Source organism: Crocodylus siamensis, chromosome 9 (assembly GCF_052110815.1).
Source record: "Crocodylus siamensis isolate JL-2025a chromosome 9, ASM5211081v1, whole genome shotgun sequence".
Lineage (NCBI taxonomy): Eukaryota > Metazoa > Chordata > Crocodylia > Crocodylidae > Crocodylus > Crocodylus siamensis.
In genome coordinates, this window is record NC_143403.1 from 45,483,310 (window position 1) to 45,507,968 (window position 24,659).

At 47.6% G+C, this 24,659-nt stretch overlaps 1 protein-coding gene across 1 annotated transcript in view; it reads right to left on the reverse strand.

The window, feature by feature from the left end:
* SCARF2 (scavenger receptor class F member 2) overlaps window positions 1-24,659 on the reverse strand; it is a 179,215-nt gene that overhangs the window by 35,150 nt on the left and 119,406 nt on the right. The window contains exon 9 of the mRNA XM_090062358.1: window positions 22,114-22,235. Within this exon, the coding sequence (XP_089918484.1) occupies window positions 22,114-22,235 (122 nt within the window). The remainder of the gene's footprint in view (window positions 1-22,113; window positions 22,236-24,659) is intronic.

The following is a 24,659-nucleotide window of genomic DNA, read 5'->3' on the forward strand; positions in this document are numbered from 1 at the left end:
AAGATTCAGTGATTTGGACATAAACACAGCTTTAAATGTTTTTTCTACATAACTCTAGGTAGGAGGGCCTCATTAATGTTGTGATGCTGGGGCACATGGAGTGTCCCACAGAAGCATGGGGGGCTCCCCAGTGGGCTCGGTAGCAGACCTAGAAGTGGACTTGAAGCACTTCCAGTCCACTTCCGGGTCCACTGGGAGCACGTTGAGGGCCCCCCTGCACTCCCTGGCTCAGCGACTGGTGCCTCCTGGGTCTGGGGGGGCACCTGGGGTCCCCCCCAGTCGATCAGTGAGCTGAGGGGGCGTGAGGGTGGGCACCCAGTGTGCTCTCTGGTGGATCAGGCCACTTCCAGCCCACTTTCAGGTTCGCCGCCAAGCACATGCAGCTCCTGTGTCCCCTGTGTTCCTGTGGGATGCTCCATGTGCCCCACCTTTGCAGCAATCATGAGCCGCACTGGTATCTCAAGGTATGTAGGAAAAACTTTTAAAGCTGTGTGTATGTCTGAATCACTGATTCCCTGAATCAGCATCGAATCTTCAGATTAGGATTCGGTAGAATTGAATCAGAGATAATGATCTGAATCAACACATTGAATTACTGTCCCTGATTCAGGCTGAATCTGAATCCAAATCGAATAGGACCCACTTTGCACACCCCTAGTGAGCAGACAACAGTGGCAAAAGAACACATTAGGGACTATTTAGAAAATCTGGACGAGTATAAGTCCACGGGGCCACATGGGATGCACCCGAGGTTGCTGAAGGGTTGGCCGATGTGATTGCAAAGCCATTGGCCATCATCTTTGAAAACTCATGGTGATCAGGAGAGGTCCTGGATGACTGGAAAAGGGTAAACATAGTGCCCATATTTAAGAAAGGGAAAAAGGAGGATCCAGGGTACTACAGACCAGTCAGCCTCACCTTAGTTCCTGGAAAAATCATGGAGAAGAACCTCAAGGAATCCATTTAGTTTCATAGTTGTTAGGGGCTGGAAAAGGACCTTACAGATCATTGGTCCCAGACCCCCTGCACTTCAGCAGAAAAGACTGCTAGGGTCAGATGACCCCAGCAAGATGGGTGTCAAGACGCCTGTTGAAGATTGCCTGGGTGGATGACTTTACCACCTGTGGGGGGAGTCTGTTCCAAACTCTTGGCACTCAACTTGTAAAAATGTTTGTCCTTATGTCCGATCTTCAATAAGTTTGTGCCCATTATTTCTTGTCCTCCCCTGGGGGTTCTTGATGAATAGATGCTTCCCCAGGCCCTGGTGTACACCCTTGATATATTTATAGGCTTCCACCAAATCCCCTCTGAGCCTTTTCTTCTCCAGGCTGAACAGTCCCAAATCTTTCAGCCTCTCCGCATATGACCTGGTTTCTAGGCCTCTAATTATGCATGTGGCCCTCCTTTGGACTCTCTCAAGCTTCTCCACATCCTTCCTGAAGTGCAGCATCCAGAACTGGATGCAGTGCTCCAGTTGCAGTCTCACCAAGGCCGAGTAGAGCAGGAGGATGACATCCTTAGCCCTGCTCAAGATGCCTCCAGTGCTTGATGCATACCAGTGTTTGATTAGCTCTGCCAGCTACACCATCACATTGGTTGCTCATGTTAATTTTGTTGTCTATCACAACACCCAGGTCTTGTTCAGTTGTGGTTCTGGCAAGCTAACATAGCACTGCTGAGCCTGTAAGTGTGATGTGGGTTATTTCTTCCCAGGTGGAGTACCTTACATTTCTCTATATTAAATGATATCAGGTTGAGGTCTACCTTCATTGTGAGTCTGTCCAGGTTGGCTTGATTTGTCAGCCTGTCATTGAGTGTGGCCATGTTCCCCAAGGTTGGTGTTATCAGTGAACTTTGCCAGTTCATTTTTAATACCCAAATCCAGATGAACATGTTGAAAAGCACTGCTCCAAGTACTGAACCCCGAGGGACACCACTGGTCACCCTCCACTATGATGACTCAGTTCTGTCAGTCAATACTCTCTGGGTTTTATCGTGGAGCCAGTTACCTAGCCACCAGACCATAAAGTAGTCAAGGCTGCATTTTCCCAATTTCACCATGAGGACACCATGGGAGACCAGGTCAAAGGCCTTTCTGAACTCCAAGTATATGACATCAACCTCATTTTCCCTATCCGGGTGGTGAGTTACCTGATCATAGAAGGAAATGAGGTTGGTTTGGCATGACCTGCCCATAATGAAGCTATGTTGGCTATCCTTCAGAATACTGCCTTCTGTTAGCCCATCTGTAATGGATTCTTGAATAATTTTCTCCAGGATTTTACTAGAATTGAGGTCAAACTGACTGGCTTGTAATTTTCTGGGTCCTCTTTTCTCCATTTCTTAAAGATAGGCACCACATTGGCCTTCTGTCAGTCTTCTAGGACCTCTCCCACATGCCACGAGTCTTCAAATAACTTGGCCACAGGTTGCACGATGACATTGGCCAGTTCTTTTAGCACTCTAGGGTGTAGTTCATCCGGTCCTGCTGACTTGTAGGTATTTAGCCTTTGTAGGTGCTCCCCCACAAGATTTACACCAACTGTGAGAGGGTGGTCATCCCCACCATGATCATCCTGTATACTGTCAAGTAGGTTAACAGCATAGGACTGGTGGAATACCAATACGAAGTATTCATTCAGGAGTTTGGTTTTGTCCTGAGTGTTGGTTATCAGCTGTCCCATTGCATTCATCAGGGGCCCTATGCTTTCCATACTTTCATAGTTTCTAGGGTCAGAAGAGACCTGAGCAGATCATCTAGTCTGACCCCCTGCCATGGCAGCAAAGAGTACTGGGGTCAAATGACCCCAGCAAGGTGTACATCTAGCCCCCTCTTAAAGACGCCCAGGGTAGGAGCCAGCACCACTTCCCTTTAAAGCTGGTTCCAGATCCTAGCCGCCCTGACAGTGAAGTAGCACCTCCTGATATCTAGCCTAAATCTACCTTCTGCCACCTTGTGACCATTATTCCTGGTCACTCCTGGTAGTGCTTGGGGGAACAGGGACTTCCCCAGTGCCTGCTGGTCCCCTCTGACTAGTTTGTAACAGGCCACTAGATCTCCCCTCAGCCTTCTCTTGTGGAGACTGAAAAGGTTCAGGTCCCGTAGCCTCTCCTCATAGGGCCTGCCCTGCTGCCCCCTGATCATGCGAGTGGCCCTCCTATGGACCCTCTCCATGTTGTCCACATCCCTCTTGAAGTGCGGCGCCCAGAACTGGATGCAGTACTCCAGCTGCGGCCTGACCAGTGCTGCATAGAGGGGGAGTATCCCCTCCTTGGACCTGCTCGAGATGCATCTGTGGATGCACGACAAGGTTCGGCTGGCCTTCCTGACTGCATCCCCACACTGCCGGCCCATGTTCATCTTGGAGTCAATGAAGACTCCAAGATCCTTTTCTGCCTCTGTACTGACAAGAAGAGAGTTCCCCAACCTGTAGGTATGGTGCCAGTTGTTCCCCCCCAGGTGCATCACCTTGCATTTGTCAGTGTTCAATCCCATCCTATTCTCATCCGCCCACCCTTGTAATCTGTCTAGGTCTGATTGTAGCCTATTCCTCCCTTCTAGCATGCCCAAATCCCCCCACATCTTAGTGTCATCAGCAAATTTGAACAGCGTGCTTTTTACCCCCTCGTCCAAGTCACTGATAAAGATGTTGAACAGTGCGGGCCCGAGGACCGAGCCCTGTGGAAACCCACTGCCCACATCCCTCCAAGTCAAAAATGACACATCCACCACCACTCTCTGGGTGCGGCCCTCCAGCCAGTTGGCGACCCATTGACTGCGTGGGTGTCGACACCATAGCCCACCAGTTTCTTAATGAGAACGGGGTGAGAGACAGTGTTGAAGGCCTTCCAAAAGTCCCGGAAGACTATGTCCATTGCTACCCCTGCATTTAAGCATTTGGTGACCTGGTCATAGAAGGCCACCAGGTTGGTCTGACAGGACCTGCCACTAGTGAACCCATGTTGGTTGCCCCTAAGCATAATCTCCCATGCTGACTCCTCGTGGATATGTGCCACAATAATTTTCTCAAAAAGCTTGCCCAGGAAGTCGAAGTAAGAGTAACCGCCTATAGTTTCCTGGGTCCTCCTTCTTCCCCTTTTTGAAGATGGGAATCACATTGGCCCTCTTCCAGTCTTCTGGCACAACACCAGACCACCATGAGTGCTCGTAAAGCCGTGCCAGGGGTCCTGCAATGACCTCAGCCAATTCCCTCAGTACTCTAGGGTGGAGATCGTCCAGACCAGCTGATTTGAATACATCCAGTCCTCCAGAAGTTTCCTAACTAGTTCCTCACTAACCTTTGGCCTAGGTGTGCTTCCCCTGGGGCCTGAGGGGGGCCCAGCGGGGGATGACTGTTCCAGTCCCTGCTTAGGAAAATGGAGGCAAAGAAATCATTAAATATGTTGGCTTTGTCATCTGGTGTGACGACCAAATTTCCTAACTTGTCCTGCAGGGGCCCCACATTACTCGGAACCTTCTTTTTACTCCCTTTGTATTTAAAAAAGGACTTCTTGTTGTCCTTAATCCGGGAAGCTAGTCCCAGTTCCATCTCTGTCTTGGCCTTCCCGACTGACCTCCTGCATCCCCGAGCAACCGCATTATAGTCCTCCCTGGTGATGGCCCCTCCCTTCCATTGGGTGTGCGCCTCCCTTTTAGCTAGGAAACATTTCCAGATGCTTTTGGTGAGCCATGGGGGCTTTTGCGCCGTCCTGCTCGATTTGATCTGTGTTGGGATTACCTCCCTTTGCGCTTGGAGGATCGTTTCCTTAAGGAGCGACCACTCTCCTTGGACACCTGGCTCCCTTCCCCTCTGGGAGCTCAGTGCTTCCCCAACTATTCTCCTTAGCTCATTGAAGTCCACCCTCCTGAAATCTAGGGCTGCTGCCTTGCTGTAGGCCTTTGCCACCTTGCAGTGGATGGTGAATTCCAGCAGGCGATGATCACTGTCGCCCAGGTGGTCGAGCACCCGCATCTCCCATTACCAGGTTGTCTCCCATGGCCAGCACCAGGTCCAACAAGGTGTCTCCCCTGGTGGGGCTGTGCACCTCCTGGGTTAGATGGAGGTCCTGCATCTGGACCTCATTCCTTATTTTTTCTATGACTTACTACATATCTAAAGATGGACTTTTCATTGTTCCTGATTCCATTTGCCAATTTGTACTCAGTTTGTGTTTTTGCTGTCCTGAACTGCTCCCTACAGATGCAGACTGTTCCTGAGTACTTTTCTTTGGTAGTTATTCCTGGCTTCCATTCTTTGTAGGCTTCATGTTTTAATTTCAGGAGGCCCATAACATCCCTGTTTAGCCAAGGGGGTCTCCCAGCCCTTTTGCTGCCTTTCTTATGAAAGGGAATTGATTTCCTTAGAGTGTTTAGTATTGCTTCCTTGAGGAAGGACCACTCACCTTGTACTCCCTTCTTTATTGGACCATGGTCCTCCAGGGCCTCGCTAACCAATCTCCTAAGTTTGTGGAAGGCAGCCATCCTAAAATCAACGATTTCTATCATACTGGCTGATTTCTCTGACTTACGGTGGATGGAGAAGGTGATCATCTCATGGTCACTGTTGCCCAGTTTCCCTTTAATCCTTAGGATGCTCACTAAATCATCACTTTTGCCAGAACCAAGTCTAGGAGTGCTTTGCCCCTAGTTGGCCCATGGACTTCTTAGGTACATTCATCAATGTAAGTGAAGAAGCTTTGTGAGTGATCAGCTCTGGCTGAATGCTGTTCCCACGAGATGTCTGGGTAGTTGAAGTTATCCATGATGACCATGCTCCAAGAGTATGCAACTTCTGCCAGTTCTCCAGAGAATTCTTGGTTGAGCTGTTCCTCTTGATTTGGAGATCTGTAATAAACTCCTACAGTCAAATCCCCTTCCCCATGCTCTCCCTGTATCTTGACCCAGAGGATCTCAAGTCACCCTTTTTTGTTTCCAATCTTTGCTTCTAGGAAGAAGTAATGTTTCTTCACATACAGAGCAACTTATCTGCCCTTCTTCTGAACACAATCTCTCCTATGTAGGGTGTATCCCTCTATGGCTGTGGTCCAGTCATAGGTGGAGTCCTACCAGGTCTCCATGATACCAATGAGATCATATTGCTTGTTGGTTAGTAGAAGGGCCAATTCCTCCTGCTTGTATCCCGTGCTTTTGGTGTTAGTGTACAGGCAGCTAAGCCTGTCATTGAAGGCCCTAGGCTTTCTGGTGAGCTGTGGAGTAACCTGTCCATTGTCTGGTGTCAAAGAATGCTTGCTAATGTACCTTGATATGCTGATTTTGAGGTTGCCATTTCTCCAGCTTCTGCTAGTAGTTGATGGCCTGTCCCCAGGTCATCTCAGTTTAAAGCCCTATTCAGAAGGTCTACCATTCTAGCTGAGAAAAGCTTCTTCCCCTTTGGTGTGAGATGGATGCCATCTTTTCCCAACACGCCATAGTCCCTTAGGTGCATATCATGGCTGAAGAAGCTGAAGCTCTCATGGTAGCTCCATTGCTAGAATCTTCTGTTTACTTCTTTTAGGCATCTATCCCTCCATTTCTAAGCAGTTGGAGGAGAAGAAGGTGATTAGGAACAGTCAGCATGGATTCACCAAAGGCAAGTCATGCCTGACCAACCTGACTGCCTTCTATGATGTGATGAGTGGCTCTGTGGATGCAGGCAGACCAGTGAATGTGGTGTACTTTAACTTTAGCAAGGCTTTTGATACAGTCTCCCACAACATTCTCTCAGGCAAACTAAGGAAGTATAGGCTGGATGAATGGACTGTAAGGTGGACAGAAAACTGGCTGGGGCATTGGGCTCAGAGGGTAATAATCAATGGCTCGATGTCTAGTTGGCAGCTGGTATCAAGTGGAGTGCCCCATGGGTTGGTCCTGGGGCTGGTTTTGTTCAATGTCTCCATCAACAACCTGGAATATGGCACAGAGTGCACCCTCAGCAGATGACACTAAGCTGGAGGGAGTAGTAGATACACTGGTGGGTAGGGCTAGGATTCAGGGTTACCTAGGCAAACTGGAGGACTGGGCCAAAAGGAATCTCATGAGATTCAACAAGGACAAGTGAAAAGTCCTGCACTTAGGATAAAACAATCCCATGCACTAGTACAGGCCAAGAGCTGACTGGCTGGGCAGCAGCTCTGTGAAAAAGATCCTGGGGGTTACAGTGGACAATGAGCTGAATATGAGCCAACATTGTGCCCTGTTATGAAGAAGGCTAACAGCATACAGGGCTGCATTAGTAGAAGTATTGCCAGCAAATCAAGGGAAGTGATTCTTTCACTGTATTCAGCTCTAATGAGGCCACATCTGGAGTACTGTGTTCAGTTTTGGGTCCCTCACTATGGAAAGGATGTGGACAAATTGGAGAGAATTCAGAGGGGGGCAACAACAATGGTGAGGCGGCTTGGGCACATAACTAATGAGGAAAGACTGAGGAAACTGGGCTTATTTAGTCCAGAGAAGACTGAGAGAGGATTTAATAGTAGCCTTCAACTACCTGAATGGGGGTTCAAAAGAGGATGGAGCTAGATTGTTCCCAGTGGCAGCAGATGACAGAACAAGGAGCAATGGTCTCAAGTTGCAGCAAGGGAAGTTTAGATTATGTATTAGGAAGAATTCTCTCCCTAGGAGGGTAGTAAAACACTGGAACAGGTTAACCAGAGAGGTTGTGGAATCTCAATCCTCGGAGGCTTTTAAGACCCAGGTACACAAAGCTTTGGCTGGGATGATCTAGCTGGTGATGGTCCTGATTTGAGCAGGGAACTGGACTAAATGACCCCCTGAGATCCCTTCCAACCCTAATTTTCCATGATTCTATGAGTGTAAGGGATATTCTCCCCTTAGGATAAATACTTTTGTCCTGTATGCATCCCTCATTGTGTAAAGAAATAAACTGTGGGCATGTCTACATGACATATTTACTGCACAGTAGACTACAGTAATTAGCTGCATAGTAAACATCATGTGTCTACTTATACACCCCGATTAGGCTGGAGTAAACGAACTGACTCCACAGCAGGACAATACTTGTATTTACAACTACTATCCTGCTGTGGAATTTTTTTACTCCACAGCAGTGCGTGTGTAAATGCTGCCCTCACTGGCTGGGGCACAAGGGTGCTTCAATGTTGGGGCTGCCTGATGGCTAGTCCTACACTGAAGCACTCTCATGCCCCAGCCAGCCCCTTCACATTACATTGAGCCAGGGGGAGCAGCCCCAGGCTGGCAGGTTGACCCTCTGGGTTCCTCTGCCAGCTGGGGCTGCTACGACTCAGTTCATTGTGCTACAATCCTAGGCACCCATGTAAATGAGTGCCTAGGAGTGATAAACTCCAGTGGGATTAGTACTAGAGTTAACTGTATCGCATTAATATACACGTGCAGATGCACCCTGTATGGTGTTGTTTAAAGCATAACTAAAGTAAGAGATATTTTGCATTAACTCTGTCAGAACTAAGGCCAGACTCCATTGTGTTCAGTCAAGTAGAGAGAAGGGCCACCTGTTGGCCACAATAATAAAACAAAATAATTGAAATAATTTACCAGAAGGAAAGGCACCTAGTAGATGGTAGAAACCTATCTGATAAATTCTCCAGACAGTTCTTGTTAAACAATGGTTGTGGTGACAAGACTTGATAAAGTATTACACGTGGGCACTGGGACAAAAGTCCTTGCTGTAAGCTCTTCACATAACTCTGTCTTCATGACTAAATCTTTATGTTGATATATACTCAAAGTGCAGACTGGAACATGTAATTAATGATACTATATAGATTGTGAACCCAGGGAGGATGAAGAATTCAGAAGCCAGAAAGAGCTCAGAGATTTTGGGTGTCTGCTTGCAATTCCGTATCAGATGTCTCTGCATTACCATTGCCTGATCTGAATATTAGTTAAATCTCAGTTTAGCTTTACAAAAAAGTGATTCTCTTGGGAAAAGACAGGTGTGCTGTTGCTATTCTGGGACTCCAGCTGATGAAGTGAGCTGCCTTTTGTTCTAATTTAGAGACTGATTTTCCTCTATGCTAAACCCTGGCACTTCCCCTCCCTATTGCCAAGGAACTGGGGGATTGGAGGGAGATCAAGCTCCAGCCAGATGGTGAAGTGCAAGAGCCAAAACAAACAAATCATCCTGTGACCAAAGCATTTCATTCCAATGAAATAACAGCCCCTCTGGCAATAAAAACAGGCTCTCAGGCTGCCTGACATGCAAGCAGGCATACCCTAGAGAGTGCAGGCATATGCAAGGACACCCACTACCGACTAGTTCGCAACTGCCTTTTTCTCTGCAGGACCCAAGGGTCAGGTCATACCCTGGCCCCCAGGCACCTTACTTTAATGACAGTAGCATAGCTGAGAAGATTAGCTGCCAGCCCAATGGCTCCTTCAGATGTTCACAGAAGTGGCGGGGACTTTCTCTTTGGAGGTCAGAACTGTTCCACTCAGCTCAGTGCCTTTAGTTTGTCATTCCTGCCTAACAGGGAGTAAAGCTTCTGAGCATGAAGCAGCTTTTCATAAAGATAGAGACCAGGAGGTATTCTCACCCTGTCCCTCTGTTTATACAAGATGTCTGATTTGGAGCCAGCTCTCTTCAGTATGATTCAGGAAATGAATACACAGCTCCGTTCAGTCTGCAGTAAGCACTGCCTGGCAGCCAGCTCTGCCTCACAGAAGGACCCTCTATTCTCAGGAAGCCCTGCCCACCTCAGTCCTAAAAAAACAGCATTTGTTATAGTTTCCATGTTCATGTTTTCCTGGACTTGGTGAACTCCACTCTGCATTGCAGTTCGGGGGCTACAGCTATGCCATGTTCAGCAGGAAAGAAGTCAGCATCTCAAAGAAGGTGCCTTTGGCACAGCTACCTACTGCAGAAGGCAGCAGTAGTACTTGGGTGCTGCCAGCTATTAATAAGGCAGATAAAACCAGTCTCTGATTGCCCTCTCCATTCAGGAGATGTCTGGGTAGTTGAAGTCACCCATGATGACCATGCTCCAAGAGCATGCAGCCTCTGCCAGGTCTCCAGAGAATTCCTGGCCCAACTTTAGTAAAAGGGCTTCAGAGTACGTTCCTGAAAGCCTGGTATTAACAGCATTTTTTCTGGGAAAAAGATGCAGCTTTGGGTGAGGGGAGACCAAGCAGCAGGTGGTAAAACATGTGAAAGCTCTCCTTGACATTCCTGACTGGCACAAGCACAGGATAATTCTGTTTCACTACAGGGTAAAACAGAAGCCCAAACTGTATGTAAGTGCTAAAAATGGGAGGTTTATACCTGTGTATGTATCAAATAGAGAAGTAAATGGAATAGGATTCTGCCCCATGTCTCCTTGATAAGAGCCATTCTTGTCTCAAAGGTGTCCTCTGGATGGTGACAGAGTATAAATATACTTATGCTTCTTCAGGGGCCCAAGTCTTCATCTTTCCCCACTGGGGAATAAGAGAATAAAACACTGAAGAGAGAGAAGGAGAATCCTAGATTTCACATCCTTACAATGCACTATCATGTGTGCAGGAGAACTAGGAGAAGGCACCAGCCACAACCAGCAGCAAAGCCTGTTAAGACTCTTAAGGAAATTCATAGCCCTCAATCTCTTAGGACCCAGTATCAGCTGCAGCAGCTAATAGATTGCCTGTATGGGAGACTGGGAGCCACCTGGAGCTGATATACAGACAGAGAAGAATTAGTGGGGAATGTAGAAGTGGATGGCAACTTAGGCAGCAGTGACCACAAGATGACTGAGTTCAGGATCCTGAGGAAAGGAGGGAAGGCAGGAGAGCATCAGAGCACAGACCTTGGACTTCAGAAGAGCAGACTTCAACTCACTTCAAGAACTGATGGGCAGGATCCCCTAGGAAGCTAGTCTGAGGGGAAAAGGAGTCCAGGACAGCTGGTTGTATTTTAAAGTAACCTTACTGAGGGTGCAGAAATGAACCCTCCCAATGTATGGGAAGACTCGCAAGTATGGCAGAAGACTAGCTTGGCTTAGTAGGGAATTCTTCAGTGAACTAAAACACAAAAAGGAAGCTTACAAGAAGTGAGAACTTGGACAAAAGGCTAGGGAAGAGTATGAGAATATCGCTTGGGGATGCGGGTATATCAGGAACAATAGGAAGGTCAACCCCTTCCCACTCTCCCAGCCACTCCCCACCATGGTTGCCCCGCCTGCGCCAGTTCCTGGCTCTTAAAAAAAAAAAAAAGAAGCCCCTACTCATCAACTCCTGCCAGGCAAGGGGAGGAGGATCCTTGCTGCCCCTCACTGCCCTGCACTGCATGTGGGGCTCTGTCACGAGCCCCCAGATGCCCCGAGGCTGCTGCAGCAGCTGGTGAGTTGGGACTTTTTTTTTTAAAAGGACTGGGAACTGGGGGGGGGGGGGGGGCTGGGAGAGTGGGTAGGGGTTGAGGGGCTAATGGAAGAGGCAGTGGGGGGCAGCAGGGATCACCCCCCTGCGTGGCAGCAGCCAGTGAGTGAGGGCTTTTTTTCAAACAACCAGGAGCTGGGGTGGGTGGGGTAGCCATGGGGGGGAAGAGTGGGTGGGGGGTCAGGGGAGCTCATGGGGGCTGGGGGAAGCAGGCAGGGGATGGGGCATGGCAGAGGTCCCCCCTTGGTCCCCTTCTCCCTCCTCCAGCCTCCCCTCCCCTGCCCCCTACTTACTAGCATGGAGTCTGGGTCCAGCTCCCTGCTGTAGCCAGAAGGGACTACCCGAATCACTGAAGCTCTCCAAATGTTTTCTGAATCGATTCATAAAGCTTCAAATTGATTCAGACCTTCTAATTAGTCCCTGATTAGATTCAGATTTGGCGATTCCGCCACCAAATTGGACCGAATCCCCTCTGAATTGAATCAGCACCTGAATCTTCACATAGCCCTAGTACTCAATGCCATTTTTGCCTCAGTCTTCACAGCCAAGGTCAGTTCCCAGACTACAGTGCCTGGCAGCACAATCTGGGGAGAAGGAGAGCAGTCAACCTAGTAAAAGAACACGATAAGGACTATTTAGAAAAAGTGGATATGTACAAGTCCATGGGACTACAGTGATGCACCCAAGGGATGTGATTGCAGAGCCTCTGGCCATTATCTTTTAAAACTAATGGCAGTGAAGATCGGTCCAGGACAACTGGAAAAGGGAAAATATAGTACCCATCATTAAGAAATGAAAGAATAATGATCAGGGGAACTACAGATTGGTCAGCATCACCTCACTCCCTGAAAAATCATGGAACAGGTCCTCAAGTAATCCATTTCTAAGCACTCAAAGGAGAACATGATTAGGAAGAGTCAGCATGGATTCACCAAGGGTAAATCTGAACTGAACACGGTACTCCAGATGTGGCCTCCCCACTACAGAATAGAGGGGAATAATTGCTTCCCTCAATTTCCTGGCAACACTCCTAATAATGCAGCCTGGTATACTGCTAGCCTTCTTGGCTAACACCGCTTCAGCTTATTGTCCACTGTAACCTCTAGGTCCTTTTCTGTAGAGCTGCTGTTTAGCCAGTTGGTCCATGGCCTATACCAAGGCATGGAATCTCAGTAGGAGCTGCAGAAAAGGACCTGGAAATTACAGTGGACAATAAGTTAAATATGAACCAACAGCACACCCTTGTTGCCAAGAAGGCTAAGAGCGTATGGAGCCAGCAGATTGAGGAAAGTGCCATGCACATGATCAGAGGTCAGGAAAACAGACCTTACGACGACAGGCTGAGAGCCATGGGGCTCTTTAGCCTGGAAAAGAGCAGGCTTATGGGTGATCTGACGGCCACCTATAAGTTTATCAGGGGTGACCACCAGGATCTGGGGGAACATTTGTTCACCAGAGCGCCCCAAGGGATGACGAGGTCGAACGGTCACAAACTCCTGCAAGACCATTTCAGGCTGGACATAAGGAAGAATTTCTTTACTGTCTGAGCTCCCAAGGTCTGGAATAGCCTGCCATTGGAGGTGGTTCAAGTACCTACATTGAACAACTTCAAGAGCAAATTGGATGCTTATCTTACTGGGATCCTATGACGCCAGCTGACTTCCTGTCCTTTGGGCGGGGGGCTGGACTCGATGATCTTCCAAGGTCCCTTCCAGCCCTAATATCTATGAAATCTATAAAATCATCCCCCTGTATTTGGCACTAGTGAGGCCAAATCTGGAGTACTGTGACTAGGTCTGGGTCTCTCACTACAAAAAAAGATGAAGATACATTGAAGAAAGTCCAGTAGGCGGGCAATAAAAATGGTTAGAGGGCTGGGGCACATGACTTCTGAGGAGGGGCTAAGGGAACTGGGCTTATTTTGTCTGCAGAAGAGAAGACTGAGGGGGGATTTGATAGCAGCCTTTAACTACCTGAAGGGTGGTTCCAAAGAAGAAGGAGCTAGACTGTTCTCAGTGGTGGCAAATGACAGAACAAGGAACAATGGTCTCAAGTTGTAGCAAAAGAAGTTTAGGTTAGATATTAGGAACAACTTTCTCACTAGGAGGGTAGTAAAGCACTGGAACAGGCTGTCGAATCTCCATCCTTGGAGTTTTTAAGACCCAGTAGACAAAGTCTTGCCTGGGATGGTATAGTTAGGAATGGTCCTGCTTTCAGTCGGGATTGGACTACATGACCTCCCAAGGTCCCTTCCAGCCAGAATGTTCTAAGATTCTATGATTTTATTTTAACACCTAATGAAGGAGCAGCCATGGAGAGGGTTTAAAAATTCCTGAGGGGAGTAGGAGGGATAAAGAGAGAAGGCTGTGGTGCTGAGGGAAGAGCACAGATTCTGGATGGCCCTTCTCAAAGTCTGAAAGAAGACAGCATGTTTTCATAGTTTTACAGTAGGTAGGATCGGAAGGGACCTGAGCAGATCATCAAGTTCAACCCCCTGCCATGGGCAGGAAAAAATGCTGGGTTCAAACAACCCCGGCTAGGTGATTATCTACCCTCCTTTTCAAGACCCCCAGGGTAGGAGTGAGCATCACTTCCCTTGGAAGTTGGTTTCAGATCCTAGCCACTCGGACTGTGAAGTAGTGCCTCCTGATATCTAGCCTGAATCAACGTATGGCCATTATTCCTCATTACTCGTGGTAGTGTCTGGGGGAACAGGGGCTCTCCCATAGCCTGCTGGTCCCCCTTGGCCAGTTTGCAGATGGCCACCAGATCCCCTCTCAGCCTTCTCTTGTGGAGGCTGAAAAGGTTCAGGTCCCATAGCCTCTCCTCATAGGGCCTGTCCTGCTGCTCCCGATCATGCGAGTGGCCCTCCTCTGGACCCTCTCCATGTTGTCCACTTCCCTCTTGAAGTGCGGCGCCCAGAACTGGACGCAGTACTTCAGCTGTGGCCTGACCAATGTTGCAAAGAGGGGGAGGATCACCTCCTTAGACCTGCTCGTGATGCATCTGTGGATGCATGACAAGGTGTGGTTAGCCTTCCTGACTGCGTCCCCACATTGGCGGCCCATATTCATTTTGGAATCAATAATGACACCAAGATCCTTTTCTGCCTTTATGTTGACTAGAAGGGACTTCCCCAGCCTGTAGGTCTGCTGCTGGTTCTTCCTCCCTACATGCAGTACCTTGCACTTGTCAGTATTGAATCCCATCCTGTTCTCATCTGCCCACCCCTGTAACCTGTCTAGATCTAGTTGCAGTGTGTCCCTCTCCTCCAGCATGCCCACTTCTCCCCACATTTTAGTGTCATCCGTGAATTTTAACAAGGTACTTTTCACCCCCTTGTCCAAGTCGCTGATGAAGATGTTGAACAGGGTGGGCCCAAGGATCGAGTCCTGGGGGACCCCACTGCCCACATCCCTCCAGGTCAAAAAAGACCCATCCAGCACCACTCTCTGGGTGCGGCCTTCCAGCCAATTTGTGTCCCATCTGACTGTGTAGGCATCAATGCCACAGTCATCAGTTTTTTAATGAGAATGGGGTGAGAGACAGTGTTGAAGGCCTTCCTAAAGTCCAGAAAAACTACGTCCACTGCAACACCTGCATCCAAGGATTTTGTGACCTGGTTGTAGAAGGCCACCAAATTGGTCTGACAGGACCTGCCTCAAATGAACCCATGTTGGTTGCCCCTAAGCATGATCTCCCCTGCTGGTCCCTCGCAGATGTGCTCCTGGATAATTTTCTCAAAGAGCTTCCCCAGGACTGAGGTAAGACTAATGGGCCTGTAGTTTCCTGGGTCCTCCTTCCTACCTTTTCTGAAAATGGGGACCACATTGGCCCTTTTCCAGTCCTCCACAGAGCACCACGAGTGCTCGTAAAGCTGTGTCAGGGGTCCCACAATGACCTCTGCTAATTCCCTCAGCACTCTGGGGTGTATATTGTCAGGACATGCTGATTTGAACATGTCTAGAACTTCCCTGACTAGGTCCTCACTGACCCTGGGCTTGGCAGTACCTCCCCTGGGTCCGCTGGGGATCCCAGTTGGGGGATGTCCCGGTCCCTGCTCAAAAAGATGGAGGCTCAAAAAGATGGTTTTAGTTCTGTTTGTTTGTTTGTTGTTTACATGCTTGTTCATTGTGTTGCTTATTCTATTTACTGTTGTTACAAGGTTGGCCCACGTAAAACCAACTGGCTGAAAACCCTGAACTCAGAGCTGACTGGCCATGATAAGGAAACTGGATGAGTGACCTGCTTACATGTGATGGAGAATGCATATAGTCTAAGCCTACTCAGAACCATGGAGTCAGAAGTCCTGTTAAAATGGCTAGATGGCCTGCACCATGAAACTATAGCAGCAGGAATGCCAGTGGAAGCAACAGCAGGAGCAGTTTGTGCAGTATATTCTAGAGGGTTGAGCAGGTGTGCGGCACAGAGTCCCTCCGATAGAGGCAGCCAGTGCTGCACTGGGGGTGAGGAGTGCAGCCCCAGCACAGCCTGCCTGGCCATCTCTATTGCAGGGGCTGAGCATGGCATGCCTGCAGTTCCTGCACTTGCAGCAGGGAAGCCCCCGTTGCACTCCATATGAAAATAGGGGGTGGGGCTCCCTCCACTTCTGGTGGAGCGTGGAGACCTGAACAGTAGTGGGCAAGGAAGGCAGCAGGCTCCAGTGTGGGGATTCCCCCACTGAGTGGAGGAGATGTAGGCATGCGGTGCAGAGCTCTGGTAATAGAGGCAGCTGGGCAGGGTGTGCTTTCCCCACCCCCACGTGCAGCGCTGGCCAGAGCTGCACCCCACCAGGTGCCTGCATCAGCCATAAGCGCCTTGGCCTCTCTGCCTGCTATTGTCAGACAGCACAGTCTGTATGCCATGGGGAGAGTGTGCGGGGGGTCCCTACACCCCCCATCCTCTCTCATACCCCACACAGCCACACCCTGTGCCCACAAACCCCATCAACATATACATATAGCCCAACATACCCTATGCCATCCTACACAGCCAGACCCTCTCATGACCCACCCACCCCCACACCTCCACACCCCACTCCCCACACACCCCACACCCCATCATACAGACACAATATAAAAGTGACACTTTATTTTGGAGTTATTATGAAATCCCTTCTATATACAATACGCAATCACAAGTCATGACAAATATTTTTTATAATAAAATTAGAATATTTTTAGTAGGCGTTTGACTTCTAGTGTATGATTTGGTGTTTTTCTTATTCTAAGATGGTAACCCCTCCTCCTAAAAAGAGTATGGGGGGGGCAGTGAGGGGAAGTACTTTCTGTGGCGAAGGTCAGGGGGCAGGACTTCTGATCCCAATGTGGTGACCAGAGGGAGGGGCAACTGTCAAGGTGCAGGGTTACCTATGCAGCCCCTGACAGCTCACCAAAACTTAAGTGGCCTTCCACCCAAAATAATTGCTCACCCCTGTCCTAGACTGTGAAAAGACCCTTTCATAGGTTGGTGTGTCACCCTGTTCTGATAGAGGAGGGTGAATTACTTTAAAAAATGGGGCTGGATGATGACCTGAAAGCTTTTCAGCAGGTGGCTGAGACCTACCACTGGCTGCAGGAACTCTGGGCTATTAAAATACCACCCTTTTTAAATGGGTAAATTCAGGCAGCCTAGTGAAACCTGAAGGCTGCTTTGGTCAGGATCATAAGACTGTTAAGGCTTCTATATTGGACCATCTGGGTCTAACAGAGGAGGCAAACTAGAAAAGAATTAGACAGAAGGCATTTAAATCCTGACTCTCAGCCTTGAACCACAGCTCAATGTTTGAAAGACTTCTATACCCCCTGGTTAACGTTGGAGTCATGGTTGATGTAAGAAATAGTGGACTTCAGAACAGCTTTGTCCCAAACTCTCAGTGGGACTGCAGAAGTGGGCTTATCAGCAACAGATGTCCACTCTGGATGAGGCCACCTGTATGGCTGAAAGCTTTATGGAGGTGGACCTGGATTGCAACAATTCCCAGGGGTTCAATGGGACCCAGGTTTTGGGCCATAGAAGAGGCAAGCGGAAACTTTTTAGGGGACCTTTGGCTGGGACCTCACCAACCAAGACCCTTCCTCACTCTTCTACCAAACTGTTGCTTAGTGGACAGGCGTTGATCCACCTGGGGGAAGAAGAAAACTTAGAACTGGCTACTACCATGAAAGGGAAATGGGGTGGTTACCTGCCCTGTTTTAAATGCTGTGATGTGGGGCTGTGTGTACATCCAAACCTTAAGGTCAAGACCATCACAGTCAGACCTGGATATGAAGGGTTATGTGATGTTTGTCATGACTGATGATGTTCAGGTTATGACATCAATAGTGTTGGGGTCCAGACAGACCTTTATACATCAATGGTTTGTGAACTCAGGTGTATCATGTTAATTTTCCTGAAGCCCTGGAGAGCTTCAGAACCATGCAGTGTCTACAGCTGTTTATTTGGAGCTAGTTTGGGTCTTCTGGAGGTCCCTCCAAACTCCAGTGTGGATCTCAATCAACAATTGGAGCAAAAACTCTGTTAGAGGAGTTTAAGGATTTTTTTTTTATCAGAATCCAGAATCTGGTTTGTTCTCTTGGCTTAGCTCTTCATCTGTGGAAGATAGCTGAACATGGACCTCTAGCAGGCACATGGCCTTGTGCCAAAACCGGGACACAAACTGGGACCCATTGTCAGATGTTGTGACAGTGGCCATTAAGGTGAACTACATAATCTAACCATAATTAGGCAATGTCTTTGGCAAAGGGCAGACAGGCACATGGAATCAAGTAGGCCATTTTGGTTAGTTGATTCATTGCTGTCAGGATTGTGGAGCACCCCTTTGGTTAGGGCAGCTCCCCAATAAAGTCTAATGAAATAATGGACTGTGGGTAGGGGGGAATGGGAAGAGGCTTAAGGAGTCCATAGGTTTTTTGCGTGGGTCTTTTACTGCAGGCAGAAATACCACAGGAGCGGACAAAGTCCTGTACTGTTTTGTACAGGCAATAGCCACTAAAACAAAATGGGATCTAAGTGTCTTTTCAGTTCCAGGGTGACCTACCAACAGAGAGTCATGGCCCACATGAAGAATAACAAGCCTAACCAGACCTGGTGGCACATAGGACCTACCCTGAGTAAATATGACCCCTTTATGGACCTGGTGGGGTTGTTATTGTGAAGGCAGCCTGCTTTTCAGTGGGGATTTCTCCGAGGTGACAGCTTGGAGAAGGGACTGCTGATCCACCAGTGGCACAGCACAAATGACATTATGTCACTTCAAGATGGGGCTTAACTCTGATAGAATTTGTGAGGGGTCAGCATCATACTCTGCCTTTTGGGAGAGAGCATCTACTTTTCCATTTTTAAGCCCAGGCTGGTAAGTTATTTGAAAATCAAAATGGGAGAAAAAAAGCACCCAGCAAAGATGCCTTAATCAGTGCTTTTGCCTTATGGAAATATTCTAAATTCTCATGATCTGTGAGAATCTGTATTGTGTGATCTGCCCCTTCAAGATGGAGTGGCAGAACTCCTCAAAGACTGCTCTGATGGCCAGGAGCTTGTGGTCAAGGCGCTCATCATTTTCTTCCTCTGGAGTAAGTTTGGAAGAAAAGAAAGTGCAAGGGCATAAGGTCTTTTCCAGGCCTTGCAGTTGGGAAAGTACAGCACCCACTGGAGTGTTGGATGCATTGGTTTCTATTACAAATGGCAAGGCAGGATCTTGATGACCTAGCATAGGGGAAAGATAAAGACCTGTTTCAAGTTGTCAAATGCTCCCTGGGCTTGTACAAACCAGGAGACCTGGAGGTTATTCCATAATACCATAATAAGGGGGCTCACTATTTGGGCTAAGCTAGTGATGACTCTATGATAGAAGTTAGCGAACCCTAGGGAACTTTGGAGTTATTTCACATTCCAGGGTGTGTTCTGTTCTCAGGTGGTCCACACCTTCTGGGAGTCCATTTGAAGGAGATAAAATTAAACCAAGGGACTCAACTGTTGTTTGGTTCAATGGACACTTCACTCATTTTGCAAATAGGCTCTGCTGATACAACCTTTCCAGCATTTCCTGGATGTGTATTGAATGTTGATTAGGGTCCTTGGAGAAAATAAGGATATTATGTAGGTAGGCAATTACAAATTGGTTTAGGAAGTCTTGTAGCACATTGTTAATAAAGTGCTGGAATGTCGCTAGGGTGCTGATAAGCCCAAAGGACATAACTCAGTATTCAAAGTGCTCATGCTGGGTGCGTCTACATGAGATGCTTCGAGTGCAGTAGATTAATTCTATTGTTCATTAGTGCAGTGGGAAAAACCCATGCTAATGTAGTAACACATAGCAGAATTAGTCTACTGTGCATTAGCGTAATGAAAAAAGCAGTAATGCTGATTACGGCACATTAAGGGCACCTGTACGCACCATGAGTTTTAATCCTCATTAAATTAAATAGGCTTATAAAACATAAACTTGTTTATTTTGGAGTGTCACATCATTGTTTGCATGTACTAGGTTTGCAAATGAATTAAAACTGGTTCCCGGCTGGTGCCACAGGAGAGCAGTATGGTCCAGCAGTACCCTCCTGGCCTGGAGTCCCCCACCCACACTGTGCCTATGCCCCACCATGCAGCTGTGGAAGCAGGGAACCAGCAAACCACACAAGAAAAAAAAAAGTGGGAGGAATTCAGAAAGGTGAACTACAAAAAAGTTGCAGTGATATCTGGTGGACCAAGAAGCTCATTACACGTCTTTGAGTGCCTTTGTGTTTGCATGCAGTGAATCCATGGATATGATGCTTTAATTCCTGGTGAGCCAAACTACACTACACTGAGGATTTTTAGTTTAATGTGCCAGAAAGACTTTTAAAGCATCCAGAAAACCCACTCATGCAAACAGTCATGCAGTTGCAGCACAAGAAAGGGCAAAACACGTGACATTCCCATAGACCCTAAGTTAGTACCTGTCATTACAGGTACTCAATGCACCAAAATTATGGAGCATTAATGAACATGTAGACATGCACAGTAAGTCCTGAAAGTGGTCTTGCACTCATCCCCAGCTAAGATTTGCACCAGGTTGTAGACTCCCCAGAGGTCAAGGTTGGTGAAGACACAGACCTTCTGGAGTTGATTGAGCAGTCCTGGGATGAGGGGCAGAGGATACTGGTTAATGATAACTGGTAACCCAGTTCAGTGCCCAAAAATCAATACATAAGTGGAAACTCCAATCCTTATTTTTGATGAGCAGGACAAGGACTCCAGCAGATGAGGCAGACCTATATATAAAACCCTAGGTTAGGTTCTCCTGCAGATATTTGTGGAGGGTGACAAGTTTGGGCTCTGACCTGGTGTAAATATGCCCAACTGGAATTTTGCTGTAGGCTGCAGGTTGATGGGACTGTAACAGGAGCACAGGGCCCTTGTTACCTTAAGAGATGAAAACAACTGCATGGAGAGCCTCAGATGGGAACGTCTGATCATTAGGAGCTTCAAAAGAACAGGTCCCCAGGTACTTGTAAGCTGTGAGTTCCCAAGCTAACTGCTTTACAATAGTACAGTTGGGGAGAGCTCTGCATGTGAAGTAAGCTGCCATGGGGTGAAGTCAGCATGTCTAATTAAAGAACACCCGTAGCCAACCCAGGGAAGTCACCTGACCAGAAACAGGCAGTTCCTGAGAGACATATGAATCCAGGGCTTGAGGTGGACAGCTGGTCCCTGAAGGTTTCCAGGGAAGAAGCTCTGGATCAAAATGGCTGTGGCTTGAGCTACAGACAGGGATTGTGTAGCAATGGGGATTGTGAATAAGGGGCTGAAGGCTTACAAGGAGTTAAGGCCCAGGATGAGAAGTGTTTTTGTTAGGCTGCCAGTGTGTTTAAAACTTCTTTTATAGCCAACAAGGCTATTCTTTTGTTGTGTTTATCACCGGTGGTTTGGGTTTGGGATGAACAGAGGAGGTTGGAGGTCCCAGTTGTGCCTGAGGGGCATGCAGCTTTTGTTAAGCCTTGCCATGGGGTAGGGGGGGAAGGGAAGGAAGGGGTAGGCACAAACCCCATGCAGGCAATAGTCAGGTAGGCCAAAGCCAAGTTATGGTAGTGGCTTGAAGCCAGGGAAGCTAAGGCACAGGCCCTGAGCAGGGCAGAGTTAGGTCCAGAATTAGGTCCAGTGACAGAGAGAGGTGGAGCCAAGGCCAGGGGTTCATAGCCCAAGAGGGACGAACTCAGAGTCTGAAGAGGGTGAAATTAAGAACTTGAAGCCCATAGCCCTAGAAGGGTGAGATCAGAGTCCTGGAGGTGCAAGGCTAAAACTTTGGTGGACCAGATGGGGGATGGAGCCTAGAAGCCAGGTCCATCATGGTGGACTTAAACTAGAAGGCCCAGTAAAAGAAAAGGGGTGGAGGTCAGGTAGACTGAGCAGTCTGAAATAGTTGTAACACAACTGTACAATACAAACATCTGTGTATCCATTGCTGCATTCAATGCATTCTGTTTATACATCATGACACAACACATTAATACTGAATCACTGTCATCATATGCAACATGCTCAAGTCTTAAGAAGTTACCTACACTTGGTCCCTACCAATCAGAGCTAAGGCATCAGTATCTCTGTGTTATGGGACAGGGACTGGTAGCTTCATGTCAATTACTCAGTCCTTAGCTTTTGACATTACCACTATCAACCTTGGGGGTCAGTGTCCTGCCTAAATTAGAGTTGTTTTCTTTTCCTCATGTTGTGCTAAGAATTTGAATACAAACCATAGAGCAGGAGGTCAACAAGCAGTAGCACCTTACCTACAACTTTAGGCAGTTTCTGGCGGCGCAGAGGAATTCGGGGTAGTTTCATGCTAATAAGACTGAACCGGCCACACAAGCATCTTGGGGATTTCTTGACTGCAGCTGTGTCCTGGTTTATGCTAAAAAAACAAACAAAAACAAAAACAAAAAAAACCAAAAAACAAAAATACTGAACTTCAGTAGGAGACATTGCAAAGCACTGGAAAGAGCAGCTGTGCCAGTCTTGCAGGGTGTGAACAAGGGATCCTCGTGGGGAGCAAGGCAGTTACACATTAAACATCCCTAGAGCTCACTCTGAGGCTCTGTAGAGCTGAGCTGAAATGGGATAAGGAACAGCATAGATAATGGCAATGTAAGTTCAACAGGGAGCTTCGATCCCTCTCTAGTCCCAGCATGAAACAGGGCCCTATGGGGCAGTAGTGTAATGTGAGGTGGGGGACATGATTTATGAGGAAAGACTGAGGGAACTGGGCTTATTTAATCTATAGAAGAGGAGACTGAGGGGGGACTTAATAAGAGTCTTCAACTACCTGCAGAGGAGTTCAAAAGAGGATGGAGTTAGACTGTTCTCATTAATGACAGACCACAGAACAAGGAGCAATAGTCTCAAGTTACAGCAAGGGAAGTTTAGGTTAGCTATTAGGAAGACTTTTTCACTAGTAGGGTAGTAAAACACTGGAACAGGTTACCCAAAGAGGTGGTGGAAGCTCCATCCTTAGAGGTTTTCAAACCCGGCTTGACAAAGCTTTGGCTGGGATGATCTAATTGGGAATCTGTTTGAGCAGGAGGTTGGACTAGATGACCCCCTGAGGTCCCTTCCAACCCTTTCTATGGTTCTATGATTCTATCTCCTCAGGACCACATACGGTGGGGGCACCTCACTCTGGGTCTACTGCCTGTCTCACTCTGCCTGCATGGAGGGCAACAGGAAGGAGCATGGTGAGACAGTGTGTGTGAAGCACCAGGTATTCTAGGAATTATCTTTTTGCAGGGCACCAGTGAAATTCTCAGTCTTCAGTTCTTCACAGTGAAATTCACTGCTGCTGGTGGGAGAATTTATTCCATTTTGGGCACTGAAATAAGCATTTTCCCCACCCTCTAGACATGGGTTTGGGCATCAGGAAAAATGGGGTGAAAGTTGGTAGCAGCAAACTCCACTGATACTCTAGAGAACTAGAATTCCCTGAATACCTTGCAGGAACTCTGTTGCTTACGGTCCTTTGCGGGCAAGTCACATGGTATGGAAAAGGAGGGTGGGCAGGAAGGGTGAATGACAGGGTTGCCAACCCAAGACTTTTTTTTCCTGACAATCTGCAAGCTTTTTACTGGCAGCTAAACATTTTTACTGATACATATGTTTCAAAGAACATAATGTAACTCTTCTCCTAGCCCCTCCCCTGCTTCCAGGCCCAAGTTAAAAGGGCTGAGTTCAAATTTAGGGATTTAATACTAATGATAATAAAAAAGTAAAACTGTTTGGTTGTCAGCAGCACATGGCTGAGAGAATGCTCTCTGCAGATTGCTGCACTCCCACTAAGACATATGTGGTGCTGCTGTGCTCTGTCTGTCCTGTCAATGCCTCAATCGAGCTAAGCCTGTTTACTGATTTTAATGACAGCAATTTTTAAAAAAATACATTTTGCCAAAAGCAATTTTTAGCCAGATTTATTTTATTGATAGTATATTTACTGACAGTTTGGCAACCCTGACTAGTGGTTAATAGTCTACCAACAAGTTGCAACTGATGACCAGTATATAGGGGTGGAGCTAAAAAAGTGATAAAAACTCCAGGAGATGAGAGGACTGCCCAGTGCACATTTTTTCTATGCTACATCTCTGCTTTAGGATGTGCACTGTGCCATTTGGCAGTAGAGTCCCTGGTAGGGTGCAGCAGGGCATTATGACTTTGACTCCCTATAGGCATTAACAGATGTGTTTGATCTGTGGAGAAAGGTCTTGCCCCAACAATTAAATATCTGCATCTAGCCAGGCAGCTCACAATGCCTCTGTTCTGCCCTGCTTGTGAGACAGGTAAGTACATTGTTAAATGCATCCCTAATTGCCTTGCCTAAGACCCAATAATCTACTGCTAGAGTCTGGCCACCTCAAGAAAACACCTGAGGAAAATTGTTAAAAGTTTTTTCTTAGTGATTTTCCCTCTGGCACTGTATACCTCCTCACATTACCACCAGTTCCAAATCTCAGTTCTTGGTGCATGAGGCCTCCAACCTTTCCACTCCAATCCAATCTGGCACACAAGTTACAGGTATGTATTTCACAAAATGATGGCAGAGAAGTGAGTACCTTACCATACTTGTACCTTGTCTCTGCTGCATAAACCTTGACACCTGTTCTTTGGAACCAGCACTGTGACCTTGCACCCCTTGTGCCTAGAGAGAACTCACCATCACTATTTACATCTTTTAATAGAAACTAGATCTGTTAGAAGCAGCTAGTATTTGCTTCAGACTTGGATTCAGCTGATTTGGGGGACAGTGATTTGATTCAGTGATATGAATCGCTGTCCTGAATCGATTCAGGTG